We start from the raw sequence: 19,084 nt of genomic DNA on the forward strand, positions 1-19,084 counted from the left end.
TACAAGAATGATCCCGGGGTGAAGGGTTTGTTACGAAGAGTTTTTGATGATAGGTTCTGGGAGTGTACTGGACAGAGTTTAGAAGGATGTGGGGGTGGAGAGAGGTGGGGAATCTCATTGAAACTTTCAGAATACTGAGAGGCCTGGACAGAGTGGAAGTGGAAATGATGTTTCCACTAGGAGAGAGTAGGACCCGAGGGCACAGCCTCAGGGTGAAGGGGTGACCATTTGGAAGTGGTGAAAAAGCACACGACTCAAGGTTATAGTCCAACAGGTTTATTTGAAATCACAAGCTTTTAGATCGACAAACCTTTGTCAGGTGCACCAGCCCAACATCAGCACCTCTACACCTTTGGAAGTGAGCTGAGGAATTTCGTCAACCAGAGGCTGGTGAACTTGTGGAATTCATTGCCACAGAAGGATTGGGGGGGGGGGGGGGGGGGGCAGGTCATTGAGTGTGCGTAAGACAGAAATAGACAGGTAAGAGAGATCAAGGTTATGGGAGAGAATAGGGTTTGAGAGATAAAGCAGATTCAATGGTCTGAGTAGCTAATTCTGTTCCTATATCTTGTGGACTGACTGCACCATGTATAAATCCACGCCAACCTGCTGTATTTCTGCCCACAGACACCCAACCACACCCGCTCCCTGTGAACCCAACCCTGCCTTCCTCCCGCCACTATGAAAGATGACAAACATCACACCAGCACCGGAAGCATCGGCCGCCAGCATTAAAGATGGCGGAACATATAGAAGATGAACATGCGCACTGACGGGACAGAATCCGGATGTGACGAACGAGGAACATCTGGAATCATGGAGGCGATTGTAAACGAAACAATTTCACCAGACGATCTAGTGGTGAGGGAGGGATAGAGAGATATATACACGGGGTGAGGGCGGCACCGAGGGAAATATACACACGTAGGGAGAGGGATAGAGATAGAGATAGAGATAGAGATAGAGGGGGTATAGAGGGAGAGGTGGGGTGGAAAGACACAGAGGGGGACGGAGACTGGGGGGAGACGGGGGCGGGGGGAGAAAGGGTGAGGGAGACCGGGGGGGGGTTGTGGGTGAAGGAGATGGGGGGGGGGGGGGGGTTGTGGGTGAAGGAGATGGGGGGGGGGGGGTTGTGGGTGAAGGAGATGGGGGGGGGGGGGGTTGTGGGTGAAGGAGATGGGGGGGGGGTTGTGGGTGAAGGAGATGGGGGGGGGTTGTGGGTGAAGGAGATGGGGGGGGGGTTGTGGGTGAAGGAGATGGGGGGGGGTTGTGGGTGAAGGAGATGGGGGGGGGTTGTGGGTGAAGGAGATGGGGGGGGGTTGTGGGTGAAGGAGATGGGGGGGGGTTGTGGGTGAAGGAGATGGGGGGGGTTGTGGGTGAAGGAGATGGGGGGGGGTTGTGGGTGAAGGAGATGGGGGGGGGTTGTGGGTGAAGGAGATGGGGGGGTTGTGGGTGAAGGAGAAGGGGGGGAATGGATGTGGGTGAGGGAGACGTGGTGAGGGGGGAGAGAGGGGGGGTGAGATGGGGAGGTGTTGGGAAGGGCAGTGGGCTGGGGGCAGCGGGGGGGGGGGTTGGGGTGAGGGGTCAGGAGATGGGTGGGGGGTGTGGAGTGAGTGAGATGGGGTGGATGGGAGGGGTTGGGGGTGGGGTGCTGAAGGGAGACTGTGGGGTGGCTACGGAGATCAAGTGGTGGGGGTCTAGGGAAATGTGGTGTAGGGAGACGGTGCTGGGGGAACTGGGTGGTGGGGAGGGTCTGAGGGAAACAGGGTGGGGGACAGGAAGGTAGGGGATGCTGATGGGATGGAGATGGGGAGGGGGAGAGTGATGGGGTCATGTGGAGGGTGACGGGAGGAGAGAGACGGGGTGGGGGGGGAGAGAGAGAGACGAGGGTGGGGGGGGAGAGGGGAGGGGAGGGTGGGGGGGAGAGGGGCAGGAGGGAGGGGTTAAGAGAGATGAGGAAGGGAGGGGGGGAGAGTGGGGGGAAAAAGAAAAAAGGGGGGGTGGAAGAAGGGAGAGGTTGGGGGAGTGAGATGGGGGTCCACTGGGTGGGGGGAGAGGGATGGGGTCCAGAAGCAGAGAGTGCGAGTGTGGGATAAGTATCAGGATAGGACAGTGAAATTGATAGGGGTGGAGTGGGTGAGGAATGAGATTGGAGGGGTATGGCTGGAACAGGGCATGCGATAGAAAGGATTGGAGACGGGGGCAGTGCAGAGAGAACAAGAAGAGGAGGGTGAGAGACTGACAGTAAGAGAGGAGAGGTGGTGGAGTGAGTGAGTGACAGGAGTGATTGAATAATGGATGGTGAGTGAGTTGGAGGCTTAGAACAGTGAGTGGCGGGAGAATCAGAACATAAGTGGGGAAGGGAGAGAGAGAGAGACTGAGTGATTGGAGGTGAGAGAGAGGTGGGGGAGAGAGAGAAGGGACAGAGTTGGTGGGGGCAAGGTGCAGTGAGTGGAGGCTAAGGGACAGAGAGACAGAGGGAGAAGCAGAACAAGTGTGAGGGGAAAGAGACAGAGAAGAAGTGGAGAGATAGTGACAGATTGTTGGGGGGTGAGGTGGGAAAGAGAGAGAGGGAGAGAGAAAGGAGCGGGATAACAAGAATGAGACAGAAGACAAGAACTGGGTTTATCGAGGGAGAAAATGTCAATGAGTATGACAGAGCAGAAGAGACCCCATAGGGGTGGACATACAGAGAGGGATGATAGTGGGAGTGAGGGGACAGACAGAAACTGGACTGGGGATGACAGAGGGGAAGGTGAGAGGGTCAGGAAGGAGCTTGGGACATCAGACAGGTGAGAGAGAGAGACACAGACAGACAGAGCACTGCAGCTGCATGGTCACACCTTGCGTTTCCTCTTTGCAGAAGTTTGAGAAAAAGTACAACGCAGAGCAGAAACAGGGCGCACTGTCCCGAGCGACCCAGTTCGAATACGCCTGGTGCTTAATCCGCAGCAAGTACTCTGCTGACATTGTGAAAGGAGTTGCCATTCTGGAAGGTGAGTTGGAACTCTCTGCATCTGGAGCCAATCCTGTTTGGAGAGGGTGGTGTGTGGGGCTGGCAAAATGTGTACTCTGGTTGAAGCTGCCGCGCTGGAGCTGCACTCTGCTCCAGTCTGGTCTCCATTTCCCCCCTGCAGCCCCAGTCAATCTCAGTCTCTTGTCCCCCAATCCCCCTCATGACTGGTGGCCTTGTCACCTCAGTCTGTTCTTCCCCTCCCCCACGCCCCTCCTCTGCCTGGTGATCTTCCCTCAATCCCTTGACCCCTGACTCGTCATGTTGTGATGATAGATTGGCAATGCTCTGAAGTGAAGATGGTCGCATTGACTAATCTCGCGCTCTCTCTCTCTCTCTTCCTCTCTCATCATCCCCTCTCCCATCCTTCTCTCCCCAACCCTTCCTCCCAGCAGAGATTTACCCTACCGCAACGAAGGATGAGCAGCGAGATTACATCTTCTATTTGGCTGTGGGGAATTATCGGATGAAGGTGAGTGTGCAGATTTCAGCGCCTGCAGGTTTGGCTTCTGAGTGGTGGGGGAATTCCTTTTTAATCTGGGAAAGTTGTTGAAAGGCTAATCCGTGAAATACACCCCCCCCAGGTGATCAAAAGACATCTCCCTCCTTTCCTGTCCCCTCCCTCTGCTTTGCACCCATCTCCCTTGCCCCATTTCTGCCCCCTATCGCCCCTCGATCCCATCTACCTCTCCTCCATCCCTCGCAGTGCCCATCCGCCCACCCAACCACCCTCGTTGCTCGTCTGATTGGCTACTCTGTTTCCGTAGGAGTATGAAAAAGCGCTGAAGTTCATCCGGACTATGTTGAAGAACGAGCCAACCAATCAGCAGGGTTTGGAGCTGGAGAAACTCATCAATAAAAAGATGCAGAGAGGTGAGAGCTGGGGGGTAGTGTGCCCGGATTGAACAGTGAAGCCAGACGAGACTGGTACACAGGGCAGAAGAGACTGAGCGGGTATCAGTGAGGGAGGCCCAGACTGGCAGAGACTGAATGGGCGTCAGTGAGGGAGGCCCAGACTGTCACAGGGAGCGGCTCAAAGACAATGGGCATTAGTGATGGCACACTGATATAGCAGGAACATTGTTTCCCAGACCCTGTTGGGTTTCTCAGGCACTGTGTTGGTTTTTTTTAAAACATCCAGGTCTACCCCTCTCCTGCATCTTCTTTAGAATTGCATCTTATTTTATGTTGTGTTCCAATCAAAATGAATTGCTTAACTCTACCTTAAGTTTCTGCCACGTGTTCACCAGCCCATGTTCTTTTGCAGTCTTGACACTGTGCACCTCGCAGTTTGCTAGACTTCCGGGTTTTATCAGCTGTACATTTTGATGTTGGGGACCCTGTACACTGAGCTTCTCTGAGTGGTCCACATTTAGATGTTTATAAAAACATGAGGGGTGTGGATACGTTGCACATCAAAGCCGTTTTCCCTAGGGTAGGGCAGTCCAAAGCTGGAGGCCGTGGGTTGAAGGTGAGAGTGGAAAGGTTGGAAAGGGACCCAAGAGGCAACTTTTTCACACTCTTTCTAGGGTGGCACATATGTGGAATGAGCTACCAGAGGAAGTGGTAGAGCGGGGTACAATTACAACATTTCAAAGACATTCGGTCAGGAGCGTTGATAGGAACAATTATGGGCCCAGCACAGGCAAATGGGAACCAAACAAAGTGCAGATGCTGCAAGTCAGAAACACAAACAGAAACTGTTGGAAAAGTTCAGCAGGTCTGGCATCATCTATTAGGAATGATCAGAGTTAACTTTTCAATTCTGAGGAAGGGTCACCCAATCGGAAACATTAACTCTGATTTCTCTCCATAGATGCTGCCGGACCTGCTGTGACTGTCCAGCACTCTTTTTTTTTGTTGGGGCAGGCAAGTTCGGGCGAGTCTAGCTTAGGAAACCTGGTCAGCACGAATGAAGGGTCTGTTTCTGTTCAGTGCACCTCTGTGATTCTATGACTCTAGAAACTACAATACCACCTCTTTCTCGTAAATCTCTTCTGTACCGCTCCTAAAACGTTTGTGGTCGGTCTTAAACTGCAATGCTTGGAGCTGAGCGCTGTTCTCCAGCAGGTGGCTGGCAGCTGCCTTGTATCCGTTTGTGGTTTATAATATTAGCACAACTTCCTTGCCTTGTACTTCGTTCCTCTCAACCAAGCCCAGGCTCCTAACTATGTTATGAGCTGTCTTGCTAATCGCTGCTGCTACCTTGGAAGGTTCTCACACAGAAGCTCCAGGGTACACTCTTTTTACGCTCAATTTGATTTTTAAAATTCTCATGCTTGTGTTCAAATCCTCATCCCTCCCTGTTTGTTTAAACTCCTCCACCCCCTGGCCATCCTGTCCTATGTGATTGGATGTTACCCTTATTTTACCCAGGTGTTCCTGGCTTCTACATGTTTAAAAATGTATAGTTTTTATTGTGTGCAGTGGCAGCCCCCGCCCATGGGCAGTGCCAGCTGTCCCTTTACCAGAAGGATGTGGATGCTTTGAAAAGGTTGACCATGGTGTTGCCTGGTATGGGGGATTTTAGTGATGAAGAAAGTTTGGATAGACTGGCCTTGTTTTCACTGGAGCGCAGGAGGCTGAGGGAGGAACTAATAGATGTTTATAAAATTGTAAATGGCATGGATAGAGTGGAAGGTATCAGGCTTTTTCCCAGGGTGGAGGTGTCAATTACTTGGTGGCGGGGGGGGGGGGGGGGGAGAGAAACAGGTTCAAGGTGTGTGTGTTTGGGGGGGGGGGGGGGGTAACAACAGGTTCAAGGTGTGGGGGGGGGGGAACAGGTTCAAGGTGTGTTGGGGGGGGCACATTTCTCACACAAAGGGTGATGAGTGCCTGGAACGTGCTGCCCTAGGAGGTGGTGGGCGCAGAATAGCAGCTTTTAAGAAGCACCTGGCCGAATACCTGAATAGGAAAGGGAATCGTGGGATACGGATCCTGTGAGTGAAGACAGTTGTAATATGGAAGGGCAAAATGTGAACTGCCTACAATGCTCTAGCTGTGTCTAAACCAAAGTTCTGTTCAGCTTTAATATAATCTCCCTCTTATAATCTGTGCATTGACTGATAAAGGGAAGTCTTTTTAGCCAACCTCTGAACCTTCAGGATTTGTGGGCAAGCACTCCAAGATTCCTCTGAGCTTCCTGGTGCCCTAATATTCATTTGAATGCTCCCTTGTCTTGTTGCAGAGAGGTCTGTGTCTTTGGGTGCATGGAATCCCTACAGTCATAAGCAGGCCATTCGACCCATCAAATCAACACCAACCCTCTGAAGAGTATCTCCACCCCCCCCACCCCACCACCAAATCCCTGTAACCCTGCATTTCCCATGGCTCATCCACCACATTTGCATGTCCTTTGGATGCTTTTGGGCAATTTTAGCATGGCCAATTCATCCTAATCTGCACATCCTTTGGCCTGTGTGGGGGAAAACAGAGTACCCAGAGGAAACCCATGCAGACACGGGGAGAATGTGCAAGCTTCACACAGATAGTCACCTGAGGCTGGAATCAAACCCTGGTCCCTGGTGCTGTGAGGCAGCAGTGCTAACCACTGAGCCACCATTTATTCTTCATGAAGGGAGGTACATAGGTACAGGAAGTACTCAGGAAGGCTAACAGAATATTGTAATTTATTGAGAGAGAAATTGAACACAAATGGGGGGGGATTATTCTTCAGTTCTGCAAGACCACATCTGCAGTATTGTCTAAGCATTGGTCCCCTTATTGAAGGGAAGATATAAATGTATTAGACAATAGGTGTAGGAGTAGACCATTCTGCCCTTCAAGCCAGCACCACCATTCATTATGATCATGGCTGATCATCCACAATCAGTATCCTGTTCCTGCCTTATCCCCATAACCCTTAATTCCACTATCTTTAAAGAGCTCTATCCATCTCTTTCTTGGAAGTATCCAGAGACTTGGCCTCCACTGCCTTCTGGGGCAGAGCATTTCATACACCCACCCCACGTGAAGACGTTTCTCCTCAACTCTGTTCTAAGTGGCCTACCCCTTATTTTTAAACCATGTCCTCTGGTTCTGGACTCACCCATCAGCAGAAACATGTTCCTGCCTCCAGAGTGTCCAATGCTTTAATAATCTTATGTCTCAATCAGATCTCCTCTCATTCAACTAAACTCGTGTATACAAGCTCAGTTGCTCCAAGCTTTCAACATATGATAGTCCCGCCATTCTGGGAATTGACCTTGTGAAACTATGCTGCGCTCCCTCAATAGCCAGAATGTCCTTCCTCAAATTTGGAGACCAAAACTGCACACAATATTCCAGGTGTGGTCTCACCAGGGCCCTGTACAGCTGCAGAAGGACGTCTTTGTTCCTATACTCAATCTCTCTTGTTATGAAGGCCAGCATGCTATTAGCTTTCTTCACTGCCTGCTGTACCTGCATGCTTGCTTTCATTAACTGATGTACAAGAACACCTAGATCTCGTTGTACTGCCCCTTTACCTAACTTGACTCCATTTAGATAGTAATCTGCCTTCCTGTTCTTGCCACCAAAATGGACAACCACACATTTATCCACATTAAACTGCATTGGCCAGGCATCTAGCCTGTCCACTCACCTAGCCTGTCCAAGTCGCCCTCTATTCTCATAACATCCTCCTCACATTTTACTCTGCCACCCAGCTTTGTGTCATCAGCAAATTTGCTAATATTACTTTCAATACCTTCACCTATATCACTAATGTATATTGTAAACAGCTGTGGTCCCAGCACCAAACCTTGTGGTACCCCACTGGTCACCGCCTGAAGGATTGGAAGCAGTTCAGGGCAAGTTTCCAAGTCGAATACTTGGAACAGATGTGTTATCTTACATGGAAAAGTTGGATAGGCTGGGCTTGTCGTTGGGTTTAGAGAGTAAGAGAAAGGTTCAATGTGGAAAGAATTTTCCTCTTGTGGGAAAGTGTAGGACTCAAGGTCACTGTTTAAAACTGATTAAATTTGATTTGATTTTTTTATTGTCACGTAGCTAGTGATAAGTCTTGTTTTGCATGCAATACAGGTCGGTCATACCATGCAAAGTACATTAGAACAGAGTGAGGAATACAATGTTACAGCAGGGAAGGTGCACACAGAGCGAGATCGACACTGAAATGATTCGCCTACTGGAGAGAGGGATGAGGAGAGATTTTCCCCCTCGGACATTGAGAGTCTTTCAAACTCTCTTCCTCATAAGGGTGGTGGGAGCAGAATCTTTGAATCTGTTTAAGGTGGAGATGGATGGTTTCTTGATCAGCAGTGGAAGGATGCGGGGGGTGTTGGGGTGAAGGCTTATCGGGGGATGGCCATGATCTTACTGCGTGGCGGAGCGGACATGAAGGGCCGAATAGCCTGCTGCTTCTTGACACGGTCTTCGCTCTGTACCCCTGGACTGACCCCTGCTGTCTCCTGGTCTCCACAGATGGCCTACTCGGCATGGCGATCGTTGGGGGAGCTATCGTGGGATTGGCTGGAATGGCAGGCCTGATCGGCTTGGCTGTCAGCAAGGGTAAATCGTGACCAGTGACGATGAAGATTGTGTGCGTGTGTGTGGGTGGGTGTCTCGCTGATGTTTAACGATCACCTCAACCTTTAACAATGAAGTCAAATGCACAGACTGGCTGCCTGATTTCCTGGTGTCTGCCCCGGAGCCTGGATTCAGATGATTGTTGTGTTGCATGTTTCGTAGATGACGTTTTTTTCTAATATTCTATCTGTTTTGATTATCTCCTGGAACATGTGTTCAGGTAGCCTTCAAAGCAAACTGGACTAAACATTGTACATACTGCTTTCTAAAATAATAAATACCAGCCAAACCTGTAGAATTTGGATAAATGTGTCCGAGAGAGGCCTGATGCCCAAAATTAAACTCCCTCTAGATTGCCCTGGGTGTGTGTGTGTAATGAGGGCAAGGTACACCACAGGGTTAGATACACAGTAAAGCTCACCCTACACTCTTAAACCGCAAGTAAGGCAAACTCAGCACGATCTCCATCAAACGCTTCTGGGATATGTACAGCACAGGGTTCGATACTGAGCTTCCTTTGAACGTAAGGAAGTAAAACTACACTTTGTCCCTAGCAAACACTCCCAGGGCAGGTCATGGTTGGTGTGTTTGAGGGATGTTGTGGAACTGAGGGATCAGGTGAGAAATACAAACTTGGAAATGCTGCAGAAACGAGAGCATGTGTGAAGCGAGTGCGTGCTTCAATTCTGATATGAAGAGCCAGAGTAGACCAGAAGCTTTAACTGTTTCTCTGTCCACAAATGCAGCCAGACCAGCTGAGCTTCTCCAGCACTCTTCAATTTTTGTTTCAGATCTCCGTCATCTGGTGAAAAGGTGGGTTACTAACAAAGAGTGATTGTATTGAGAGATTGGGTAACGTGAGATTCAAAGATGTATTGGGGAATTAAATGAGGGACGTACGTTGGGAATTGACACAGTACGTGTGAAGGCAGTTTGGGGGGTTTGATGGTGTTGAGGGGCATTGCTGGATATCTTGAAAAGTGTATGGATAAATGCAGAGGAGAATTGGAATTAGCGTTGTTGTCACATGACTCAAACGAGTACCATGAAAAGTGTACAATTTGCCACTTACGGCACCATCTTCAGTAAAAAGGTCCCTAGGTACTGGTTTTTCAGTTACTGTTCTTAGAAAAATAGAGAAGTTAAAAAGTCCAGCTTGGAGGTTTTCGGAATAAATTAAATGGTGGAGAAAAAGACTGAGGAAGGCATATGATTGCGGTGTATCAAATTGAGGGGCATAGACAGTAACGTTTCCTCTTGGCAGAAGGTTCAATAATCAAGGGGGCATACATTTAAGCTTAAGGGACAGGAGGTTTAAAAGGGTGTGTGAGGAAACTCTTTCTTAAGAAGTTGGTGGGAGTCTGGAACTCACTGCCTGTAAGGGCGGTCGAGGCAGAACTCCTCGTAACATTGAAGAAGCATTTAGATTTGCATTTATGATGCTAATGCGTGCAAGGCTACGGATCAAATACTGGGAAATGGGATCAGAATTGTTAGGCACGTACTTGATGGGCCAAAGAGCCTTTTTCTTTACGCTGTAGATGTTGAGGATGTTGCAGTAGGCACCTATATTCCTGATGAAGGGCTTTTGCCCGAAACGTTGATTTTACTGCTCCTCGGATGCTGTCTGAACTGCTGTGCTCTTCCAGCACCACTAATCCAAAATCTGGTTTCCAGCATCTGCAGTCATTGTTTTTACCTAATTGGTGGTTAGCTGAGATTGTAGAATGAGAAATCAGAGTCCTTCTAACTTGTTGAGTCTATGCTGGTTCCCTCAAAAGCAATCCAGCAAGTCGTCTTTCCCTGCCATCCTTCACTATTGTTTATGCTTCATGGGCCTGTCTAACTCTGTTTTCGAAGCTATGGTTGAATCTGCCTCTGTCAGGCTCTCAGACACTGTTGTCAGTCATTTCTTCTTGCTGCCTTTAGTTGTTCTACCATAAATCACCTTATATCATTGTTCTCTGGTTCTAGACTTTCCATTAATGTCAACAGTTTCTTCCCCCACTACTTTTGCCGAAGCTGCCCAGATCTTTTATCAATTCCTTCAAATGTGCAGTCAATGCTGTGGTGATCTCAGGAAGTTGTGCACGTGTTTCATTCAGCTGACTACCATCTCCAGGGGCTTCAAAGGAATGGATCTACTGTTCCATGTGACTCAAGGTCCAAGCCTAGGGAGTCAAAAAAAAGTGAGAAATTTGAAATATTTATAAGCTGAGTTGGACTGAAAATGTGACTTCATGTTTATAGAGGGATAAATGCAAATGCTGGTAATCTCATGAGATAGTGTTTGCTCTGCCTATTATTCTAACTGTAATTAACAATTCGTACGGACTTTAATTAGCCTGTTGATTCTTGTTTGACTTACAGGAATTCTGGTGTTTAAAATAAAAGGTACGAAAAGTGAAATCTTGCTGGCAATTTCTTAATCGGGGATTCTCTAATCATAGTCATAAAGCACAGAAACAAAACCCTCAACTTATCCGTGTTGACCATTTTCCCAAACTAAAACTCGTTCTATCTGCCTGCATTTGGCCCACATCCCGCCAACCCTATTCTATTGATGTACTTATCCAGACGTAACTGTACTTGCGTCCACTGCTTCTTCTGACCATTCATTCCACACATTGACCACTGTATATATTTTTTTAAAATTGCCCCCAAGTCCTTTTTATATCTTTCTATTCTCATCTTTAAAAATATTCCCCCTAGTTTTGAACTGCCTCCTCATAGGGAAAAGACCTGTTCACTCTGTCTATGCCCGTGATGATTTTGTAAAACCTCTAGAAGGTCACCCCTCAAGCTCCAGCTCCAGTGAAAAGAGTCCCAGTCTGTCCAGACTATATTTATAACTCTGTTCTCAGCAACATCCTGGTAAATCTTTTTTGAGCCCTGTCCAGTTTAATAATATCCTTCCTATAGCAGGGTGACCAGAACTACACACTACTCTAGAAGAGGTCTCTCTGATGTCCTGTACAACTTCAACATTATGTTCCAACTCCTATCCTCAAAGGTCTGAGCAATGTTCTACAACACTATCCATAGCTCTACCATTAATTGTTCATGTCCTATGTTTGTTTGACCAAACCTTGCATTTATCCAAGTTAAGCTCCCATCTGCCACTTAGCCCATGACCCAATTGATTAGATTCCCTACAGTGTGGAAACAGGCACTTCAGCCCAACCAGTCCACACCGACCCTCCGAAGAGTAACCCACCCAGACCCATTTCCCTCTGACTAACGCACTGAACTTATGGGCAATTTAGCATGGACAATCTACCTGACCTGCACATCTTTGGACAGTGGGAGGAAACCGGATCACCTGGAGGAAACCCACGCAGACATGGGGAGAATATGCAAACTCGACACAGACAGTTGCCCGAGGCTGGAATCGAAACTGGGACCCTGGTGCTATGAGGCAGCAGTGCTAACCATTGAGCCACTGTGCTGTCCATTGATCGAAATCTCCTTGTAAACTTCGATAATCAAAGTTTGCGTAAAGATTTGTAGCTCGAATGGCAATTGTCAGAGAATTTCTCGAAGAATGACACTCATCCACGGACTCCATCAACAAACAGCCACTATACTGGTCACTGCAGCGAACAACTGGAAGCAGCAGGAATGGACCCAATTAAATTCCAGAAGAGACAGTGCCGCAGCACTTCACAGGAGGCTCCGAAGCACTGCCGATGTCCCATGGACATGGGACGAAACATCTGCAAATTAACTTCCCAGCTCGGCGAACATACCATACCAACGACAATCCTAGCTAATCTTTGCTGTCCATCAGCAATTCGGTGTCATTCTCACAACCTTACTAACCATGCCTCCCTATACTGTCATCTAAATCATGTATATCAAAGACAACCAAAAGGTGGACCCAGTCCTGATTCCTGGGGTTGTTTAGTAATATCTGGTTTATGGCTCCCTCAGAGTAATTAACTTGTATTTTAGAATGAGATTATAGTTCCTTGTGTTTATGTGCTATTTATAAAACCCTTATAAAGCATTCATAGCCATTTTAAGCATTTTCTCAACCTATGTGTCACAATTCTGCTCATACACGCCTCGCTTTCTGTATTCCTCCGCCACCTTTCCAATCGAACCTTCTATCTTGGGCGGCACAGTAGCTCAGTGGTTAGCACTGCTGCCTCAGCACCAGAGACCCAGGTTCAATTCCCGCCTCAGGCAACTGTCTGTGCAGGGTTTGCACATTCTCCCTGTGTATGCGTGGGTTTCCTTTGAGTGCTCTGGTTTCCTCCCATAGTCCAAAAACGTGCGGGTTAGGTAAATTGGCCATGCTAAGTTGCCCGTAGTGTTAGGTGAAGGGGTAAATGTAGGGGAATGGGTATGGGTGGGTTGCTCTTCGGAGGGTTGGTGTGGACTTATTGGGCCGAAGGGCCTGTTTCCACGCTGTAAGTAATCTAATCTTGCTGGCTCCTCTTTACAGCAACATGGATAATTTCGAGCTTCTTTGCATAAACTCTCAACTACTATGCGTTCATCTATTTCATTGGTCAGTCAATGCCCTGTGGGGGTCTATCCTTACTCTGCAGCTTTCGAAGCATCAGTAGCTGTGCCCTCAAGTCTGAATCACACGTCCGACTAACACCCATCCCATGGGAACCTCGCGATAAGCATTGCTCCAATTTCGGAAACCTTTCTGGAGTCACTAGGCCAAACTGGGTGAGGATGGCAGGTTAATAATGGCAAGAAACTCATTATGGCGTTTTTACAACACTCGACGGTGATTGTCATGATTATCAAAGCTCTTAATTATGTTTCTTCTCCGGGAGTCAGTTTTGTACTCAAATTGCCACTGCCCCTTATATTCCATCCCCTTTGCCTTTGATGAGAAATCTGTTATGAAGCACTTCTTCTACATTTTTCACAATGCAGCTCAAACTTTGCCATATTTAAGGAGGTCCTTCATGCACTGTCTGTGCTGCATGGCAAGTTTCTACATGATCCAGAGGAAAGGCAATAGTAACACATCACCTAGTGGACTAGTAATACACAGGTCTTGGCTAATGCTCTTGGGACATGGGTTCAATTTAAATTGAATAATAGATGTATTCAAGGTGGTTAAAAAGATATGCTTGCCTTTGTTGCTCAGTCCTTTGAGTATAGGGGTTAGTGTGTCATGTTGAACTTGTATAGGACATTGATGAGGCTGTTATTGGGGTACCGTGTCCAGTTCTGGTCACCCTGTCATAGGATAGTAATTACTAAGCTCGAGAAGGTTCAGAAGAGATTTGCTAGACTGTTGCCGAGTGTGGAAGATTTATGGTATAAAGAAAGGCTGGATACGTTGGGACTTGTTTCACTGAAGCATAGGAGGTTGAGAGGTGACCTTAGAGAAGTTAATAAAATCTTGAGGGGTATGGATAGGATTAATGGTAGTTGTCTTTTCCCTAGGATGGGTGATTTCAAGACTGGGGGTGTATTTTTAAGGTGAGAAGAGAGAGATTTAAAAAAGACATTGGGGCCAAATCTTTGGTTGACCAGATGTGGAATGAAATCCCTGATGAAGTGGTGGATGTGGGCACAGCCACAACATTTAAAAGACATTTGGATAAGTACGTGAATAGGAAAGTTTTGAAGGACTAGGGGCCAGGAGCAGGGAGGTGGGACTAGTTTAGTTTGGGATTAGGTTTGGCATGGACTTTTTCGGCTGAAGGGTCTCTTTCTGTGCTGGATGATTCTGTAATCAAGAGCCTTCATAGCGATGACAACCACCATCGATTGTAAAAACCCCATATGACATTCTTAACCTTCCATCTTCACCCAGTTTGGCCTAGTGACTCTGGACCCACAGCAATTCTGGTTGACTGCCCTTTGCCGTGACCAATCGAGTCCTTCTGTTCAAGGCAATCTGAGAAGGACAACAAATGTTGCCCTTACCAGTTAACTCCCAGGAACGATTCAAGACATTCTATTTTTTCAAGTCGACTTCAAGTCCAATCCCAGTACGGATGTTTCCAATAGCACCTCAACCATGAAGATGTCATGGTGAGTCTTGAGTGCTTGTTTAAACCTGTTGAGGTTTCTATCTCCACTCTTCTTTTCACACATTTCTTTCATAGTCCCAGCACCCTCGAGTTGCAAATGCAACTCTTCAACTCCCCCCTAAATGCTACACAGATTTATCAAACTGATTCATGGGTTGGTAGGACTGACAAAAGAGAGATTGGATCAATTTGGGCTATATTTATTCATAGATTCATACAATGCAAAAAAGGCCCTTTGGCCAATGGAACCTGTACTGACATAAAAGTGTGGTTTTCCCAATTTCCTGCACTTTTCCCAATTTCCTGCACTTGTCCTACTATCCTTGAATGTTATGATATTTGAAGTGCTCATCCAAGTAGTTTTTAAAGCTTGTAAGGTTTCCAGTCTCCACTACTTTCCCAGGCAGTGCATTACAAATTCCCACCACCTGCTGAGTGAAAAAGGTTTGTTTTCCCCCAAAACCCCTCTGAATCTACCACCCCTTACTCTGAAACTATGCCTTTGTTTTACTGGAATCTTGAAGAATTGTGAGAATCTCATAGAAACCTACTCTCAGGATTGGACAGATTAGGTCAGGAAGGGGTGTTCCTCATGACCGGGGAGTCTAGAATCAGAGAATCACAGTGAAAGGGTATGGAGCTAGCCACTTGGGACTGAGATGAGGAAGAATTTCTTCACTCAGAGAGTAGTGACCCTCTGGAAATCTCTGCCACGTAAAAGTGATTGAGGTCAAGACATTGAACATTTTCAAGAAACAGTTAGTTACAGTTCTCAGGGCTAAAGGGATCAAAGGGTATGAGGGAGGAAGCAGGTTTGGAGGACTCAGTTGGATCATCAGCCTTGATCCTATTGAATGACGGAACAGGTTTGAAGGGCTGAATGGTCCGCTCCTACTTCTATGTGTAATGCTTCCTCGATGTACTTTAATTGTAATCTGATTATTGACTTCTCTCCAAAAGAAATAGGACCTTCCTCCCTGTGGACCCCCCCCCACTCCATGACTTTGCCCAGAAAGATTAAACCTCTCTTCGTCATTTAGTACAAAGAAAGCAACCTCAATCAATCTAGTCTTAGAACTCAAAATTCTCTTGTCCAGGCAACATCCTTGAAAATCTCCTTTGTATCCTCTGCTGTGCAATCCCAGAACTGTACTCAGGACTCCAGCTACATTGTACAGTTCTGCCATCATAAAGTCTCAGAGTCATGCAGTACAGAAATAAATCCTTCCGATCCAACTCATCCAAGTTTCCCAAACTGAACTATTCCCATTTGCCTGCACTTGGCCTATTTCCTTCTCAACCTTTCCTACTCATGCACCTGTCCTAATATCTTTTAAATGCGGTAACTGTACCTGCATCTAGCATTTCCTCTGCCAGTTCACACGAACCACTGTCTGTGTGAGAAAGTTGCCTCTCAAGTCCCTTTCAAACCTTTCCTCTGTCACCTTAAAATTATGCTTCGTGGTTTTGAATCCCCCTATGCTACCTTTGCTGTTTGCCTTATCTGAGCCACTCATAAACCTCTGTATGGTTACCTCAACTTCCTGTGTTCCAGTGACACTTCCCCCTTTTGTATTTTGAGGTTATAAAGGAAATAGTTTGCACAGCACAATTTGTCTCCCTTCTTCAAGTTGGTTATGATTCCTGCTTTCTCAAAGTCAGTGAGGGGGACATCTCTTCCTCCTCTCTGTCTCCCTCTCTCTTTTCCCCCAATTGAGTGCATGGAGTTCTGATATCATCAAACTTCAGTGTTTTTCAAAGACCTCAGCTAGAATAGGTAAAGGCAAATTTACCATAGTCCCAAGGCCTTCATGGTGACCTCGAGGAGAAAGTGAGGACTGCAGATGCTGGAGATCAGAGCTGAAAATGTGTTGCTGGAAAAGCGCAGCAGGTCAGGCAGCATCCAAGGAGCAGGAGAATCGACGTTTCAGGCATAAGCCCTTCTGCAGGAATGAAAGCTTCATTCAGGAATTCTTCATGGTGACCTCAGCCAGTTTGGGAATTGAACCCACAGCTGTTGGTGTTACTCTGCATTGCAAACAGCTGTCCAGCTACCTGACAAACAACTAGGGTGCCTTCAGGCCTTGTTGCATTTTATAAAAAACATCGTTCCTTTTGATGATATGGGTGTCATTGACAAGATCACCATTTATTGTGTATTCTTAAAAAAAGTATTATTCACGAAATTTATTTATAAATATACATTGCAAAACATTTCAGCTTGGATATTACAGAATTTACAGTCAAATTTAACGAACACAGCATATGCCACTTAATACAGTTGTAATGGCTGTCTTATTTAACAGTACAATCATAATGGTCCTCTCATTTACAAAATATGCTCCATGTTAGTCTGAGGGTAGAACATTTCAACTCTGAAATCACAGAAAGTGCAATTGAATTAAACTTCTCTCCTCATATTTCCAGGCTTGGGGAATTGAGGACAAGAGGGCATCAGTTTCAGGTTAGAAGGGGAAAGGATAAAAGGGAACCTGAGGGGCAACTTTTTTTTACAGAGGGTGGTACACATATGGAATAAGCTGCCAGCAGAAGTGGTTGAGGTGGGTACATTAACAACATTTAAAAGGCATTTGGGCGAGTACATGGATAGGAAAGCTTGAGAAGGATATGAGCCAAGTGCAGGGAAATGGGGTAGATGTGGATGGACATATTGGTCAGCATGGAGCAGTTTGGGCCGAAGGACCTGTCGCCGTGCTGTCGGAGTCCATGACTCTATGACACCATGTTCCACTCTGAGGTGCTTCAACACATTTTCAGTACTCAGCTCTGCAGAAGAGATATACCAGATTCAGAACGTTAACTCTGCTTTTCTCTCCACAGATGCTGTCCAGACCCGCAGTATTTTCTTTACTTTCCAATCCTCTTGATAATCGTGGTGTACATTCTTTGTCAGGCACACAGCTCCAAGAGTCCTAAAGATTCAAGCCCGGTGTATTATAGCCAAAAAACCTTAATGACACTTCCCCATTCTATCTTTGTAAACTAAAACGCTTGTGAGGCCATTTCAGAGGGCAGTTAAGAGTTTGGAGTCATACAGCTGTAAAGTACAGGAAATAGACCCTTCGGTCCAACTTTTCATGCTGACCAGATATTCCAAATAAACCTAGTCCCATTTGCCAGAACTTGGCCCATATCTCTCTAAATGCTTCCTATTCATAAACCCATCCAGCAATTGAACCAGCCTCCACCACTTCCTTTGTCACCTCAGAGAGTCATAGAGAGGTCCAACTCTTGCATGCCGACCAGATATCCCAACCTAATCTAGTCCCACCTGCCAGCACCCGACCAATATCCCTCCAAACCCTTCCTAGTCATATAGGAAGATGCCTTTTAAATGTTGTCATTGTGCCAGCCTCCACCACTTCCTCTGGCAGCTCATTCCATATGCACACCACACTCTGTATGAAAAAGTGGCCCCTTTAGGCCCCTTCTCAATTTTTCCCCTCTCACCCTGAACCTATGCTCCCTAGTTCTGGACTTCCCCAGCCCAGGGAAAAGTCCTTGTCTGTTTACCCAATCTATGCCCTTTAATCCATACACTCACCAAAAAGTTGCCACTGGGGTCCCATTTAAATCTTTCCCCTCTCACCTTCAATTCTATTGACAGTTCCCAATCAAATAATTAATTGAAATGGAATTCTACTCATTGCTAGTGTGGGATTTGAACCCACACCCCACATTCGTTGGGTTTGTGGATTACTACATCCAGTGGGCTTTGCAACTGCATCACCATCTCCCATTGCCTCCTTGTTGCAACAGCCCCAACAATGACAGATACGGGGTTATGTGAACTAGACCATTTATTTAATGGATGACCATTCCTGATGGGAAAGAGACCTGAAAAAGGGAAATGAAAAACTGAGTTGGATACTGTATTTCAGTGTGAGGAAGGGGTAGAGGAACAAAGGTTTATTACATATAAGCAGTGCACATTTGGAACTGAAAGTTTAAACAAGAGCTCCAGATCCATGACAAAATTGTGATCCATGAGATAATGTGACAGAAGATGGTTTAAATGTCTATCCAGGGTTTATCAATAAACTGTTTCTTCATTCGCTTTACGACCTATGTTGATTGGCTTTAGATACTTCATAATGGTGAGTAAGTGACAGGGAGGGATTGAGGGATATGGTTGGAGGTAGGGATTGAGGGGTACAGTGAGAGAGATTGAGGGATACAGTGAGAGAGATGGATTGGATGATATGGTTGGAAGGAGGGATTGAGAGATACAATGAGAGAGAGGGATTGAAACATATAGTTGGAGGGATTGAGGGATATGAAGAGTGGGATTGAAGGATATGGTGAGAGGGTGGGTTTGAGAGATACTATTGGAGAAAGATTGAGGGATACGGTCAGAGGAAGAGTTTGAGGGATACAATTGGAGGGGCGAAATAAGGGACATAGTGAGAAGGAGAGAGTGAGGTATCTGGTGAGAAGGACGGAGTGAGGGATATGGTCAAAGGGAGTGAATGATAATATGGCCAACGGAAGAGAATGAGGAACAGTGAGACAG

The 19,084-nt window shown here is 46.8% G+C and overlaps 1 protein-coding gene across 1 annotated transcript; it reads left to right on the forward strand.

Annotated features, from left to right (window-relative positions):
* Positions 1–701: 701 nt before the first annotated feature.
* Positions 702–10,948, forward strand: fis1 (fission, mitochondrial 1). The gene is made up of 5 exons (XM_072591576.1): positions 702–861; positions 2,864–2,996; positions 3,409–3,485; positions 3,781–3,886; positions 8,435–10,948. Exons 1-5 carry the CDS (start codon positions 757–759, stop codon positions 8,530–8,532), a joined length of 519 nt encoding a protein of 172 aa, XP_072447677.1. The 5' UTR covers positions 702–756; the 3' UTR covers positions 8,533–10,948.
* The last annotated feature ends 8,136 nt before the right edge of the window (positions 10,949–19,084 follow it).

The sequence above is a fragment of the Chiloscyllium punctatum genome, chromosome 21 (genome assembly GCF_047496795.1).
Source record: "Chiloscyllium punctatum isolate Juve2018m chromosome 21, sChiPun1.3, whole genome shotgun sequence".
Lineage (NCBI taxonomy): Eukaryota > Metazoa > Chordata > Chondrichthyes > Orectolobiformes > Hemiscylliidae > Chiloscyllium > Chiloscyllium punctatum.